Source organism: Rhinatrema bivittatum, chromosome 4 (assembly GCF_901001135.1).
Source record: "Rhinatrema bivittatum chromosome 4, aRhiBiv1.1, whole genome shotgun sequence".
In the NCBI taxonomy this organism is placed as follows: Eukaryota; Metazoa; Chordata; class Amphibia; order Gymnophiona; family Rhinatrematidae; genus Rhinatrema; species Rhinatrema bivittatum.
The window spans coordinates 340,653,953-340,670,251 of NC_042618.1; the positions used below are offsets into that span (position 1 = coordinate 340,653,953).

At 45.0% G+C, this 16,299-nt stretch overlaps 1 protein-coding gene across 1 annotated transcript in view; it reads right to left on the reverse strand.

Moving 5' to 3' along the window:
* Positions 1 to 16,299, reverse strand: part of MYO15B (myosin XVB) — a 198,806-nt gene that overhangs the window by 75,009 nt on the left and 107,498 nt on the right. The window contains exons 25-27 of the mRNA XM_029597500.1: positions 9,416 to 9,531; positions 8,044 to 8,103; positions 57 to 132 (exon numbers count right to left, since the gene is read on the reverse strand). Of these exons, the coding sequence (XP_029453360.1) occupies positions 57 to 132; positions 8,044 to 8,103; positions 9,416 to 9,531 (252 nt within the window). The remainder of the gene's footprint in view (positions 1 to 56; positions 133 to 8,043; positions 8,104 to 9,415; positions 9,532 to 16,299) is intronic.

Genomic DNA, 16,299 nt, shown 5'->3' on the forward strand with positions numbered 1-16,299 from the left:
AACACAGATTATCAATAACTGCAGTAAGTAGCAGAAGAAAGAAGCCAACATCTTACCTAATAGATCTCTCATTTTGCGTTTCTCCTCCTTTGAGACCCGAAAGCAAGAGTCAGAATAGGTATCTCGTATGATCTAGAAGAAGAAAAACATGAAGAGATCACTGTCCAGATAGCAGATAAACCTATCAGGCTAACTTTTTGGAGCTGCACTATTGAAGATAGTCGACTATCTTAAAATAACAGGCTAACTTTAGGGAAGCTCTTTGGCCTGACCAGACTTAGCCAGCAAATTTAGCCAGATAACTTTGCTAGCTAACATTAACTCCTCCCCAAAACACAAACTGCTTAGCTGGAGGGAGATTTTAAAAAAACAAACGTTTTGCCATTAAAGAAACAGAATTTGCACCTTAAAGAATCCTTCCTATTGTTCAGTCATACTTCAAACCAGTGGGTAAAATCAACCTGCCACACCTTTTAAAATTCAAAAACGTTGACTCCTCCTGATCTTGATCCTCTCATATTAAACATATTTTATTTTAATACTTAAGCCATTACTAGAAATTATTTGTCTATGTTTTTATAGATCTAATTCTTAAAGGAATGCCGGATTTGGTGAGAGAGGTAACAGTGGTGGGGGGGCCACTTGGCAATAGTGATCATAACATAAGAACATATAATATGCCATATTGGGTCAGACCATGGGTCCATCAAGCCCAGTATCCTGTTTACAACAGTGGCTAATCCAAGTCACAAGTACCTGGCAAGTACCGAAACATTAGACAGATCACAAGCTACTATTGCTTATTAATTTCTGTAATAGCAGTTTATGGATTTATCCTTTAGGAACTTATCCAAACCTTTTTAAAACCCAGTTACACTAACTGCTATAACCACATCCTCTGGAAATGAATTCCAGAGCTTAACTATGCGCCGAGTGAAAAAGAATTTCCTTTGATTTGTAGTGCCCCCTGGTCCTTCTATTATTTGAGAAAGTAAATAACTGATTTACATTAACTTGTTCAAGTCCTTTCATGATTTCATAGACTTCTATCATATCCCCCCTCAGTCGTCTCTTCTCCAAACTGAACAGCCCTAACTTCTTTAGCCTTTACTCACAAGGCAGCCAATCCATGCCCCTTATCATTTTGGTTGCCCTTCTCTGCACTTTCTCCAGTGCAGCTATATCCTTTTTGAAATGCGGTGACCAGAACTGCACACAGTATTCAAGGTGCAGTCTCACCATGGAGTGATACAGTGGCACTATGACATCCTCCGGATTTATTTTCCTTTCCCTTCCTAATAATTCCTAACATTCTGTTTGCTTTTTTGATTGCCACAGCACACTGGTCTGATGATTTCAATGTATTATCCACTATGACGCCTTGATCTCTTTCCTGGGTGGTAACTTCTAAGATAGAATCTAATATTATGTATCTACAGCAGGGGTTATTTTTCCCTATATGTATCACTTTGTACTTGTCCATGTTAAATTTCATCTGCATTTGGAAGCCCGATCTTCCAGTCTCGCAAGGTCCTCCTGCAATTCATCACAATCCGCTTGAGATTTAATTACTCTGCATAATTTTGTGCCATCCGCAAATTTGATCACCTCACTCGTCGTACCCCTTTCTAGATCATTTACAAATATATTAAAAAGCACGGGTCCAATTACAGATCCCTGAGGCACTCCACTGTTTAACCTTTTCCACTGTGAAAACTGACCATTTAATCCTACTCTCTGTTTCCTGTCTTTTAACCAACTTGCAAGCCACAAAAGGACATCGCCTCCTATCTCATGATCAAATCTGAACTAATAACTGGAAGGGGGACAATATGTAAATCTACAACTTTAACACTAAATTTTCAAAATGGAAACTTTGATAAAATGAGGAAAATAGTTAGAAAAAAAATACCCTTTCATAAGACTCTGGGCCCTGACGGGTTCAATGCAGATTTTTATAAGATTCTGAATGGGGATCTAGCGGTAATCCTCAAAGATTTTTTTCCCGAGACTTTACAACAAGGCTCCTTTCCTAAGAATGCCAAAAGGGCATACATCATGGTTCTCCCGAATGTGGGGAAAGGCCCGGTACAGCTGGCCCCATATAGGTCTATATCTCTTTTGAATTTTTATTTAAAACGTTTTGCTACCAGGTTAAACTTAGTGCTCCCAGCCTTAATCTCTCAGAATCAAGCAGGCTTTGTGATGGGAAGGACGGTGAGTAAGCATATTGTAAGATTGTGGACAGCTATGGCCCACAGTAAATTCTCGCATACACAGGTGTTGGTGGTGAGTTTTGATGCCGAAAAGGCATTTGACCGGGTGGTATGGCATTATTTATTTCCTGTACTGCAAAGATATGGTTTTGAGGATGACATTGTAATGCAATATTTCTCTATTACATCAGGAACCATGTTCTATTATTTTAGCAAATGGATGTATGTCCCAGGAATCTGAACTTAAAAGAGGCACCAGGCCCATGCAGAAGTCAATTAATGATTTGGATAACTTGGTCCAAGAGGGTTTGAGTAATAATAAAATCTTACAAATGAAAACAGAGAAGTTAGAGAGTTCAGTAAATAATTTAGGTATTAAAACTGAGGAGATTGGAAAAGTTCAATTAAACTTAATTAAATCAGAAAAAATCCACTCAGATAAATTGGAACAATTAGAAAATCAAATTAGAAGAACCAATTTGAGAATTTTAAATTTTCCTAAGACCCATTTACTGTCCCCTAGGGAATTATTTAGAAGTTATTTAATAAATATCTTGAAATACACTGATGTAACTCTGCCAGTGATATCTAGGATATATTACACCACTCAAACTATTGGGAGAACTGATTTAAGGGAACAGAACCAAGAAGAGCCAAAAGAGGATATAAATCTGTCAGAACTTCTAGAGAAGTCATCTGACACTGAAATAAAACTACAAGCTACATTAATTGTTCAACTTGCAGATATTTCACAGAGAGAAGCGTAAAATAGATTATATTCTAAACATCAGAATTCAAATTTTCATGGTTATCCAATCAGGATTTTTCCTGATGTATCTCTAAATACTCAACTTAGAGGAAAAAAGTTTCTAACATTAAGAGAAAAAGTTATACAACGGGGAGCTAAGTTTATTTTACGCTTCCCTTGTAGATGTGTTGTTTTACATCAGAATACTAGGTATATGTTTAATCAGCCTGACCAGCTGTGCATCTTCCTTGACTCCTAACCCCACAATTTCTCCTTAGTATAATATGGGGGATAGAATTTAATATGGATCTGACATAATTTTTTTTTTGAAGTATTACTGACTTATTCTGCTCTTTTTTCTGTCAACCAGTTTCTGTAATTACTTGTGAATTTTAATTCCTAGATTTCACAGAGGGGTAGATTTTTAAAAACGGCGCGTTCGTGTACTTTTGTTCGCGCTCCAGGCGCAAACAAAAGTACGCTGGATTTTAGTAGATACGCGCGTAGCCGCTAAAATCCAGGATCGGCGCGCGCAAGGCTGCCGATTTTGGGCAGCCAGCGCGCGCTGAGCCGCGCAGCCTGCCTCCGTTCCCTCCGAGGCCGCTCCGAAATCGGAGCGGCCTCAGAGGGAACTCTCTTTCGCCCTCCCCTCACCTTCCCCTCCCTTCCTCTACCTAACCCACCCCCCCGGCCCTATCTAAACCCCCCCTACCTTTGTCCGGGGATTTACGCCTCCTGGAGGGAGAAGTAAATCCCCGCGCGCCAGCGGGCCGCTAGCGCGCCGAGACGCGACCCGGGGGCGGTTCCGTAGGGCGCGGCCACGCTCCTGGACCGCCCCGGGCCAAAACCACGCCCCCGGGCCCGCCCCAAAAACACCGCGTCCCGCCCCCAAAACGCCGCGTCGGTCGGCCCCGCCCCTGCCACGCCCCCGACAAAAAACCCCGGGACTTACGCGAGTCCCGGGGCCCTGCACGCAAGGCCCTGCTCACGTAAATCCGGGCGGATTTACGCGAGCAGGGCTTTTAAAATCCGCCCCAGAATATATAATGTTACTATTTCTGAAAGAAAGTTAATTTCTTATATGAATTAGGATATAAGCTGTGTATATCTTTTTGAAAATGAAAAGTTTAATAAAAATATAAATTAAAAAAAAAAAAAAAGAGGCACCAGGCAAGGTTGTCCACTTTCCACTCTTCTATATATTCTCTCCCTAGATCCGTTATTGCGGAAAAATAGCAGAATCCCTGGAGATTCAGGGATTCAAGATGGGTGGAGAATCGTTCAAGATAGCAGCTTTTGCCGATGACGTCCTAGTTTTTTTGACTGACCCAGTTCACTCTTTACAGTAAGTTATGGCCCTACGACACAATTTGGCATTTTCTCAGGCCTTAAAATTAGCCTAGACAAGTCGGAGGCTCTGAATGTCATGGGGACTATGAAAATGCAATAGCCGGGTTCATTTCCCCTGTGCTGGGTCTAAACCAAAATGAAATATCTAGGGATTAAAATTCCGGTTGATATCTTTAATATTTACAATTGTTAAAGACCAAGTGGAAATTGACCAAATGGCAGACTTTGTCCCTTTCCATCAGTGGTAGGATCCTTTTATTTAAAATGATGGATAGCTTTATGTACTACAAATGCTACTGGTCTGGATTAAGCGGAAACAGAATAAAACTGGACAAAGCTCTCCGAAAACTTTTTGTGGAGCAATAGAAGGGCTAGATTAGCATTAGGCAAATTGCAGTTACCGTGCAAATTTGCAGTTTGCAAATGTAAAATCTTGCTTGTTTATTGAAGCATGTACAAGAGTGGCTGTTGAGTCAGATCTCTTTTCGTCTCTTCTGTTTTTTTAACAAGCATGGTGTAAACCGTTTCATGTGGGAAATTTGTTACATGTCCCGGGTCACTTATTACCTGACCATATCCATTCACCCCTGTTATTATGGCCTGTAGATAGGCATGGAAGATGTTGTGTGGCAGGTTGCAGGTACCATGGGAGGTTTTCCCTTTCCTGTCCTTGTGGGTCATCTGAGGTGTTTGCTGGGAATGGGAAACGCAGTATTTTGAATTTGGGCTAAAAAGGGGCTGGCTTCTTTGCGCCTGTTTATTCAGGCCGATACAGGGTTAGTCTGCTCCTTTAGTGATCTTAAATCGGAGTTTGATTTGTTTCACCAGGGAGTTTTATGCTTATCTGCAAGTTAGACATTTCATTGAGTATGATTTATTAAAAAGGTCCCAATCATTTAATACTCACCGGTTAGACAAATTTTTCTTAGTACCTTCTGGCAAGAAGATGTCTTGTGCCTCCCTCACTAAAGCTATCAAGGGTATCAAAGTTCATGATAAAAAGAGGGGCTTGGTTCTTCGCTGGAACCAAGAGCTAGATGTTCCAAATCTTTCATAAAATGTTAAAAACCTGTTTTGTACATCTCAATAATGTTTCTGAGAATGTGATTCTTAGAGAGACACACTTTAAATTCTTTCGTCGTATGTTTGTGTCTGTTATTTGGGCTTGCAAAGCTAACAGGTCAATACAGTAAAGTGCGGCCGCAGTTACCCTGCTCCTAACCCGCTTTCTATTCACTTTTCGGCCGCGTTAGTCCAACCCGTGATACACAATCCCCTTTAACCCATTCTTACCATCTCTTTAAATCACCGGGTAACCCATTCCGCCCGTGGCATGTATATTAGATGTAAACGATCGAATTAGCTATTCCCTCCCATCCAGTAACGCGCGCCCTGACTATCGCTTTTTTAACCTGCAGTTTTGCCGCGCGTTTAACCTGCTAACTTACCGCCTACCCTTACCCCTGCGTTAGAGGCAGGGGTAAGGGTAGGCGGCAAACTTTCCCCCAGCCCCCGCTCACCTGCCCTGGCCGCGTCCATGGGTGCTAGTCTCCGGGGCAGCCCCAAGGCTGCTTTATGCGCCTTGCTTCGGGAGGAGGGGAGAGAGGACTGGCAATCCCGAGCGTAGGAGAACCGTCCACTTCCTGGTACCTGTCATTTCAAATGTCATTTGAAATGACAGGTACCAGCGTGTCCGTGAAGCGTTAGGCCAGCGCACCCAGGATACTGTATAGGCGCTGTATAGCGCTCTATACAGTAAAATGGGTTGCGCGGGCCTAACGCTTCATGGATGCTTCATGGACGCAGCTTGCATTTGCAAGCTATTTACATACAGTATTGAGCGGTAGATGAGCCGGACTGTGCGTGCGGCAACCGCGGGTGCGCCCAGCACTAACGCAGCTCTTCCTACCGCTCCTTACTGTATCGGCCTGTAAGTTAGCCTGCACTGATCAATGCATGAAGTGTGGTGTTGCTCCAGGTAAGCTTTTTCATTGTTTCTGGGACTGTGCTGTACTAAGCCATTTTTGGAAGGCAATCCTTTATTTTTTAAGTAGACTGCTTCATTTCTCCATACCAGAGTCATCTCACCTTTGCTTGTTTGAAAATATGGAGGTGATTGCTACTTTAACTACAAAACCACAGCGATTGTTTTTGCAGAAAGCGTTTTTATTGGCCAAAAAAAATCAATCTTGGAACACTGGACAATGGCTGAAAGTCCTTCTTTCATGTACTGGAAGTTAAAATTACATAAAATGGCAGTTTCTGAACATATGACTGCTTTTTGGATATCACCACCGAAGAATGCTTTCTTTTTAGACATTTGGCAAGCCTAACTTTTGTCTCTAAATGTCAAAGCATGCAATGTTTTACTGGCTTCACAGTAATGGAAGGAATTATAAATATCCATTGAGTTCATTATCTTCCTCTATCATCTCTTCAGGTAATTGGGACTCTGCATTATCACCGCATTTCAATGCTGGAACGTTACTGACTGTTCCTCTTCACACCAGGAGGAGAACTAAATCTTTCCTACCTATCCCTGGTGTTCCTGCTTAGTTCTGTTTGGCAAGTGGGGAGGGGGAGGGATGGAGGAAGTGGGAATGGGAATGGGGAGGGTTTTATTGTATCCTGTTTACAATTTCAGATGCTGTAATATTTCTGGAAAATTAAAATAAAGAATATATTAAAAACAAAAAGGTTTGGATAAGAATTTGGAGGAGATGTCCCTTAATCAAGCTGACTTAGGGGCCGATTTTAAAAGTTACGCGTGCGGGGTACATTTGTGCGCAAATGTACACCCGATTTTATAACATGCGCGCGCTGCCGCACGCATGTTATAAAATCCAGGGTCGGCGCGCACAAGGGGGTGCACATTTGTTCACCTTGTGCGCATAGAGCCCTAGGGGAGGCTTGATGGCTTTCCCCATTCCCTCCAAGGCCGCTCCGAAATCGGGAGCTTTTTTTTTGGTCCCCCCCCACCTTTCCCTTCCTTCCCCTACCTAACCCACCCCCAACCCTACCTTATTTCGTCACGTTACGCCTGCCTCTGGCGGGCGTAACTTGCGCACCCTGGCCAGCTGCTGGCGCACCATGCCCCGGCATAGGCTGCTGTGCTGGAGCACTCGGCCCCGCCCCCGGACCGCCACCACACCCCCGGACAGCCCTTTTCGAAGCCCCAGGACATACGCACGTCCCGGGGCTTGGCTCGGTGCGCGCAGGGGCAGGTTTTCGGGGGTTACGCGCATAACCCTTTGAAAATCTACCCCTTAGGGAATAGCCACTGCTATTACTGACATTAGTAGCATGGGATTTATTTAATGTTTGGGTACATGCCAGGTACTTATAACCTGGATTGGCCACTGTTGGAAACAGGATGCTGGGTTTGATGGACCCTTGGTCTGACCCAGTATGGCATGTTCTTATGTTTTTGTCTGTTTCAACTAGATTGTAAGCTCCATGGAGCAGGGACTCTCTATTTTATGTATCTTTATAGCAATAATTATGCTTACTAATGCTGTATGTTAACTAGTAGTAGGAAACCATGGGGTGAAATGGATAAAGTAGCACAAAATAAAAGAAGGGAAAGAGGCATGGGGTAAACAAAGGATGAAAAGGGGGTAGAGCAGGGAGAGGGACTGGGTGGAAAGAAAGAGAAACCAAGAATATAAAAAAGGAAGGAGGAAAAAGGGAAGGTGAGAGATTAAGAAGAATCTTGCAGCAGGGGCTCACCTGGTCACACAGCAGGTTCAAGCAATACGGGTGAGTAAATTTTTCTTTGGGATAAAAAACCTGTAGCAAAATGAGAAGAGGACTATTACACAGACTGCAAGATGACAAGCCTGGGTCCCTGCCAGTTTGTTTCTCTCAGTGATACTTCCCCCACCAAAAAAAAAAAATTAAATGATCACTTTCCTCAGAGCACCATATGATTATGGTGTGAATTCTGCAGCTAGATGGAGATTCTAAGTCTACAGGGAGCTTAAAATATGAAAAAAAACAACCCACCCCACTGAAGATAAGACCCTTACAGTATGTACTTGTGATTGCTTGTCTGCATGCATGATCTAAATTTAGATGCACAATTTGGCAACTTACATGAGCTTTTTCATATTCTAGGCACCTAACTGTCAAATGTAAAGTTTTACGGAAAATTACAGAAAAAAAGATGCCGAGTGCCTGCAGGTCACCTTGTTAGCACAATTTCAAAATGTCCCATCGTTTGACCCTACAGTTTCACTCCCTGCAACTTCTGGAAGGTAAAAAAAATAAAATGCTGCAGAAATAATTGTGCAAGCACACTGGCCTGCCAAAAGCTCATTAGAGGGGGGGGGGGTCTGGGTGAGAATTTCTTCGATCAAATTTTTTTCTTCTATGATGTGCATGTGTGTGTATGGATATTTTTCCCCTTCTTGAAGTAGCAGGAAATTCAATCCTGGTGCAAAAGATGATTTATTGCAAAATCATGCTGTAAACTGGAGTGTTGTTTTCTTTTTCTCCTGTTTTGTTTTATATTTGAATTCTTGACGGATTACAAAATATCATACGATATTTTCGTCCGTCAGAAAAACGATGCACATCCCTACATATAACTGGACCTTACACATGGAAATGGGCTTTGTAAAACTGCTACTTTTATGTGTGTAATTCCTATGAAAACTCACTCCATAGGGCGTAAATATGCTTTTGAAAATTGCTACGATATGTGCTACATTTATGTGCATAACTCCTTTGAAAATTACTTCCTCTGTATAGAAATATTTTCTAGTCTTATTCCTAAGTCTATAATCCTTTAGCCTTATAGAATGACCTCTTGTTAGTTAAATGTGGGTCCATAGAGAATTAAAAAATAAAAGACTTTTGTAGGTTAGGGCTTACCCTTCCACTGCTAGTCTATTACAATCAGTAGTACAGAGCAACTCTGCTTACACTTGAAATTCTCAAGTTTTATCTTAAATATATCCCCAATCTCAGATGTGGAACACCTCCCGCCCCCTTTCCAAGCCCAATTGTTTTGCAGTGCAAGCCGGCGACTGCAACCCAAGATGCTTCTCAGCATCCATGTGCGCGCCTGGCACCCAGGACAGTGGGTGACCTACTGTACCTCCTTTCGCAGGAAAATTTTCCAGGTGGTGTTGGCATAGGAGAAATAGACGCTAGCAGTGAGTTTGCAGAGTTGCGACTTGATGTTGGCATCATTGTGGATTCCTCGAGCAGAGGCTGGGCAAAGAGAAAAGAGGCTGTATCAAAAGCTCGGGAAACCAAAGGTCATTGTGACATCACATAATGGATATCATACACAAATAAGTGCTCTAAAGTGCCTCATATTTGTACTCTCACATAACACGGCATTTCAAAAGCTTTGAGCTCCAATACAGCAACAGTGGGGAAAGCTGCCGTCACGGCAATATCCCAGTTATGGTCGTCCTAATAAAAACTAAAAAGTATTTTCCAAGTCCCTGTTTTTCTGATGATACAGAAAGGAAGTAAGTAAAATACAAACATCCCTTTTACATCATCAAGCATGCGATACATTTTGTTTTATAAGGTTCGATTTACTTCATCGAGATGTTCCATATATGGAGGTCCATAGTCAGCCATTGGCCAGCTAGCAAAGCAAGCCAGATAAACATGCAGATACTTCTGCAGGGATATTCAATGGCCTGGGCACGCTGCTGAATAATCCCAGCTATCTTAAATTAGCAGGAGAATTCGCTCATTCATACTTTATGAATTAGCCTGACAGTTTCCTCCTGCTCAGTCAGAACCAGCTTCTTTTGGGCTCTGGTGCTAGAAGCCTTCATTTGCAACTACCTGGGGATGTTTGGTTTTCCTCTCTTTAATATCATTCCCCAGTGCAACCTTCCAGAGACAAGTCATGAAGAAGGCAACTTTCCAGGCCATTTGCTCGGATAAATACAGATATACCTGGATAAAACAGCCTGGCTTAAAATTTGCTCCCTTGGCCTGTCTACGAGCAGACATAGCCCACCATAGCATTGGAGAAATTACTTACCTGATAATTTTGTTTTCCTTAGTGTAGACAGATGGACTCAGGACCAAAGGGTTATGTGCTTCCCTGCTAGCAGTTGGAGACTGAGTCAGGTTTCAAAGCTGACATCACCCTAGATACACCCCTGCAGTGACCTCAGACCTTCAGTATTCTCTTCAAAAGCCACTCTGGACATACTATCGAAAAAAACTTGATTAAAAATGGATAACTGTAACTATACGCAACCAAACAAGCACTGACCCCCAGTAAGATTATAGATGCCCTGATCTAGGGACTGGATGATGGCTTACCCGTAATCTCTTGGAATAGATATCCACTCCATGGGTGAATCCTTGGTTCTGTTCTTGGGCAGCCATGGGTGGGATGCTGACTCCATCTGTCTACACTAAGGAAAACTAAATTATCAGATAAGTAATTTCTCCATTTCCTAGCGTGTAGCCAGATGGACTCAGGACCAATGGGTAGTACAAAAACTATTCCCAATTTGGGTGGGAGGCTGCCCATGGTCCAGTTAACACCGCCCTTGCAAAGGTTGCATCCTCCCAGGCCTGAAAGTCCAGGCAATAGAACCTGGAGAAAGTGTGCAAGGAGGGTCACGTCACCGCTCGGCAGAGGTTAACGGGCGACAGCAGTCTAGCTTCCGCCCATGAGACTGCCTGATCCCTAGTGGATTGAGCTTTAACCAGGGGTAATGGCTTTTCTGCCTCCACATAGGCTTCTGTGACCACCTCCTTAATACAGCGAGCTATGGTAGTCTGCGAAGCTGGTTTGCCCTGCCTCCTTCCACCGTGAAGGATAAACAGGTGGTCAGTCTTTCGGACCAGTTCTGAAACTTCCAGATACTGCACTAAAAGCCTACTGACATTCAAATGGCGGAGGAGGTGGTATTCTTGCACGTCCTTGTGCTTATCTAGGGATGGCAACAAAATGGACTGATTCAAAAGAAACTACCTTGGGAAAGAAGGATGGAACGGTACGAAGTTGTAATGCTCCTGGAGTCTTCTAGAGGAATAGTTCCAGACAGAACAATGCCTGTAGTTCAGAGATGCGACATGCCGAGCATGTAGCCATCAGGAACACTGTTTTCAAGGTTAAAAAACGTAAGGAAAGACTGCGCAGCGGCCAAAAGGAAAGCCCTGCCAAAAACTCCAATACTAGATTAAGATTCCACAAAGAAACTGGCCACCGTAGGGGGTGGCTGGAGGTGCTTCACCCCTTTCAGAAAACGGGCCATGTCCTGATGAGCCGACAGGTGGGTTCCTTTCACCTCGCCGCTGAAACAGAAGAGCACTGCTACCTGGACCGTCAAGGAGTTAAGGGTCAAACCTTTATTCAAGCCATCCTGCAAAAATTCCAGAATTAGTGGGATTTTGACCATCCAAGGGGAAACACTGCATTCCTTGCACCAGGCCTCAAATACTCTCCAGACCCGCACAAACACTAGCGACATAGAGAACTTCTGTGCGTGGAGTAAGGTGGCAATTACTGCCGCTGAATATCCTTGCTTCATCAGGTGAGCCCGTTCAAGGGCCAGACCGTAAGACAGAATCAAGTCAGATCCTCGTGAAGGACCGGTCCCTGCTGCAGCAGGTCCCTGTATGGTGGGAGGCACAGAGGTTCTCCACCTGGAGTCTCCGCATGTCCGCATACCACGGACACCTGGGCCAATCTGGAGCTACTAGTAGGACTAATCCCCTGTGGTGCTCAATTCTACGAATGACCCTGCCTAGGAGGGGCCACAGAGGGAAGGCTTATAGAGGCTCCTCTTCTGGCCAGGTCTAAATGAGTGCATTGATCCCCAGGGTCAACTGATCTCTTCTGTGACTGAAGAATCGGGAAGCCTTCGCATTGTGAGATGCAACCAACAGGTCGGTGAACGGGAAACCCCAGCAATCTACTATCAGCTGAAAGGCTTTGGCCAACAATGCCCACTCTCCTGGATCCAGACTCTTCCTGATTAGAAAGTCTACTCTGACATTGTCTTTTCCTGTGATGTGGGAGGCTGAGATCATCTGTAGATGTATTTCTGCCCATTCCATAAGGAGATCTATCTCCTGTGACACTTGCTGGCTTATAGTTCCATCCTGGTGGAAGCTATAGGCTAACGTTGTGGGTTGTTTGACATTAAGCAGACCGCTTGACCCTGGCGTATGTGACTAAATTGTAGCCACACCAATCTGACTGCCTGGGCTTCCAGGCGGTATATGTTCCAGAGAGGCCTCTTCCTTGGTCCAATGTCCCTGGGCCATTAGCTCCTGACAGCGAGCTCCCCCACCCCAGAGGCTCATATCTGTCGTGAGGACCAGCCAGTTTGGAGGGTTCAAGGGTGCACCCCTGTCCAGATGAGCTTTCTGCAGCTACCACTGGAGCTGAGAGCATACTTCCATCGGTAAGTGGAGGCAATTCATTTAGTCTTGAGAAGCAGGTTCCAACGTGACATTAGGGTGCGTTGAAATGGTCGCATGTATCGTGTTCATCAACAGTCGCACTTGGGACATCAACTTTCTTATCCACATGGTCAGGCGGAAGATCTTGCCCTGCTTGGTGTTGAACCGAACTCTCAGATATTCCAAGGACTGGGAATGTTTGAGATTGCTTTTATCCAGGTTTACGACCCAACTGAGTTCCTGAAGCAAGGAGGTCACCCTGTTGGTCACCTGGAGACTCTCTTTCATGGACTTTGCCCAGATCAACCGGCATGCTGATAAAACTGGGAGAAGGAGGGCTTACCAACTGAGGTTCCATCTGGACAGGAGCAAGTGAGGTAGCAGACTGCATCTGTACAAAGTCTTGAAGGCCTTGAAAGAATTCCACCCAAGAGAAGGCGGCTAGGTCCATGCCTAGCGCAGTAGGCACTGGGGTAGGTACCGCTAAATTTCCCTCTCCCATGGATGACCCAGTCCTGGGGTTACTCAGTTCTGGGGTACTTCCGGTCAAGGCTGTGGCTGACTCATCTTCTGAATGGGAGGAGCTGGTCTTAGCAAAGTCTGGGGAGGCCAACTCTCTCTGGGCTTCCTCAGAGTGCTGATATAAGCAAGAATCCAAGTCAGACTGTGCAGCCCTAAGATGACAAGCAGTGCAGAGAGAGAAGCGCTTATGTTTCTTTGCTGCCAGAGCCATTGGCGATGGTAACTGTGTGTTTAGACGGCTTGCACCTAAAATTTTATGTGCATAGATTTCGGGCACCTACACGGGCCACAGCGAGGTGCATGCACAGCCCTTGCGCCCGGCTTTACTTGTATTCTGTGCCTAGTAAATTGCGCATGTATGTACACGCACAACATTATGCGCACAGCACGTGCGCAGAGCCGACACACACTGTGTATACCGAAGCTCTATGGTGGGCAACACAGGCAGAAAAACGCGAGCAAGATGGCGCCTCTGCAGCCTACCACACGATGTGCCGATCAAGCCTAAAGTGGGGCCTAGCCCACCGGTGAGGCCGTTCAACCCACTTGGAAGTCCATTTCCTCTTGTCTTTTTTTTTTTTTTTTTTTACTTACCTGGGTTCAGCGCTTACCAGCTGTGGGGGGAGAGGGCTTTGGCCATCACCACCGTGCTCAACTTTCTGCACCCACTGCCTTTCAGCTGCTTCAGCAGCAAAGTCCACGCCGAGAACCATCTACCGGACCAAAGCATACCTCTGAGGGATCTCGGAAATCACCTCAGGAATTCTCAACTGGGGGAGGGACCTTTAGGTATCACCGCAAGAGAGTGGGGCTCAGTCTTTTCTCCAATTTAAAAGTAGAATTTCTACTTCCAAAAGGTACAGCGATCCCCATAGGGAAAACATGTCCGCATCTGCTGGAGACGGAGAAAAACTAAAGGGCTGAGGTCACTGCAGGGGTGTATCTAGGGTGACGTCAGCTTTGAAACCTGACTCTGTCTCCATCTGCTGGCAAGGAAGCATAAACCCATTGGTCCTGAGTCCATCTGGCTACACGCTAGGAAAGTGTTCTTTTCGTGTTCCAGGGATGAGCTTGTTTCAAGGGGAGAAAAACAGCACGCACACTTGGGATACAAAAGTATCCTACTGTTTTTACCCCGCACTCCTGCACAAACTGCAGGTGCAAAGTACATGGGAGCTTTTAGTATGTGTGCTTTACATTTGTTATTTTTCAGATACTAACTGGATAGTCTCTCTTTGCAAAATAGCTGCAAGCATGCAGAGTAAAAGTACTCACAAACAGGGTAATTTTAAAAAGAATGAGCATGTGCCCATAAACGTGCACATTGGCGCATAAGCAGAAAGACACTGCAATTTTAAATTGTGCTCACAAGTACGCGCATATCAATTAAAGTACCCCTCTCACGCATATTTTAGCTAGGGCTTTAGTGGCTTTTACACACGTATGCAGGCAGATTTTAAAACATGCTCGCATAAGGGGCCTTCATTTTGGACCTGGAGAGTACACTTTCACCGGCTGATGGAGTTTGACAACTTGACATCTCGGACCTCATCGAAAAGTCGTCAGCTGTTTCTACGGACGTGGGATGTTTATATTCAACATTTGCCCCACAGGGCCAGGAGCTTGATCCTCAGTAGTGGATGTTGACCATACTGGACTGCAATCTGAGACTTGTTGGTGTTACGGCACTGAACTCTTGGGAATGATTTGCAGGGAGGGGGGAGGGGTATTTGGTGGCTATGTTAATGTGCGGAATAGGCTGCCGGAGCCCGGGCGGGAACCCGGGTTCCAAGACCGATAGCATATTGTGATATTATGCCGCCGGGATAGAAAATGTTAGTGGTATCTTTTCTCTTTATCAGATGGAAACTTTACCCTTTGTGGGTGGATGCCTTTTGTTGTATTATTGAGTTTCATGCCTGTTGTTGTATTTGGAGCTATTACACCACTTAATAAAAAATATATTGAACATAAAACATGCTCGCATGAGGGAAAAAAACAATTTTTACAAGTAATCCACCAGTTTGCCCAGTTCATATCGAGGTCTTCAAGACTTGTCTGGTTTTTCATCCTGCAGGCCCCCAACTTGACCCCTAACCCTCACGCTGTGCCAAACCCCCTAAAACTCGAGATCTCCAGATTTGCTGCTCATCAGCACCAAAAGTAAAGATACATGGATAGCAAGCTGACGCGCGTCATGGTCAGCTTTTTTAAAATGCAGACTTGCGAGCTTAAGTCTGGGCCCCGCCCCAGAATGCTCATGCTCCTCCCCTTTCCCGCCCCTTCTTCTTGTCACACGCACGTACTTCGCAGCTTCTTAAAATCCGCATTGCTCGAGTGAGGCCTGCATACGTGCGTTTGTGGCTGTTTTTGCTCAAGCAACGCTTTTAAAATCAATCCATTACTTTGCAGCTCCACGGAATATTTGAAAATTGCCCTCTAAATGTCAGTGATGAGCAATGGTTGAGGCTCTCCCTCCAGGGTCGGGGGGAGGGAGTGGGGAGCGCTACCTTTACGGTATCCCCAACTCCAGTTCACGCTGCAGAGAAAACGTCACCTGGAAATCAACCCCCAGGTCCTCTACATGGCAGTCCCTGATCTACCAGGCCTGCCTGCATACATAAGCCTTTTCATAATCCCCCCCTCTCTATCAATCAAGCCCTGAAACTGTAGCACCCCTATAATATACGCCCTTGTATATAGCTTTTCTCGGCCTACTAATCTTCTTATGCCATATATATATACAAGCCGTTAAGCCCGTTAAAACGGGCTACATCCCTCTGTCTCTCACCTCCCCCTCATTCTCTCTCCCCTACCTCCCTCATTCTCTCTCCCCTACCTCCCTCCCACCCACTCACCCACTCCTCCCCAGCCTCCCTCTCCTCTCACTCAGTCCCTCCCTCCCACTCAGTCTCACTCACTCCCTCCCCCTCTCTCCCTCTCACTCACACTCAGTCCCACTCACTCTCCCTCAGTCCCACTCCCTCCCTCCCTCTCAGTCCCACTCACTCCCTCCCTCTCCCTCAGTCCCGCTCACTCCCCCTCACTCAGTCCCTCCCCCTCACT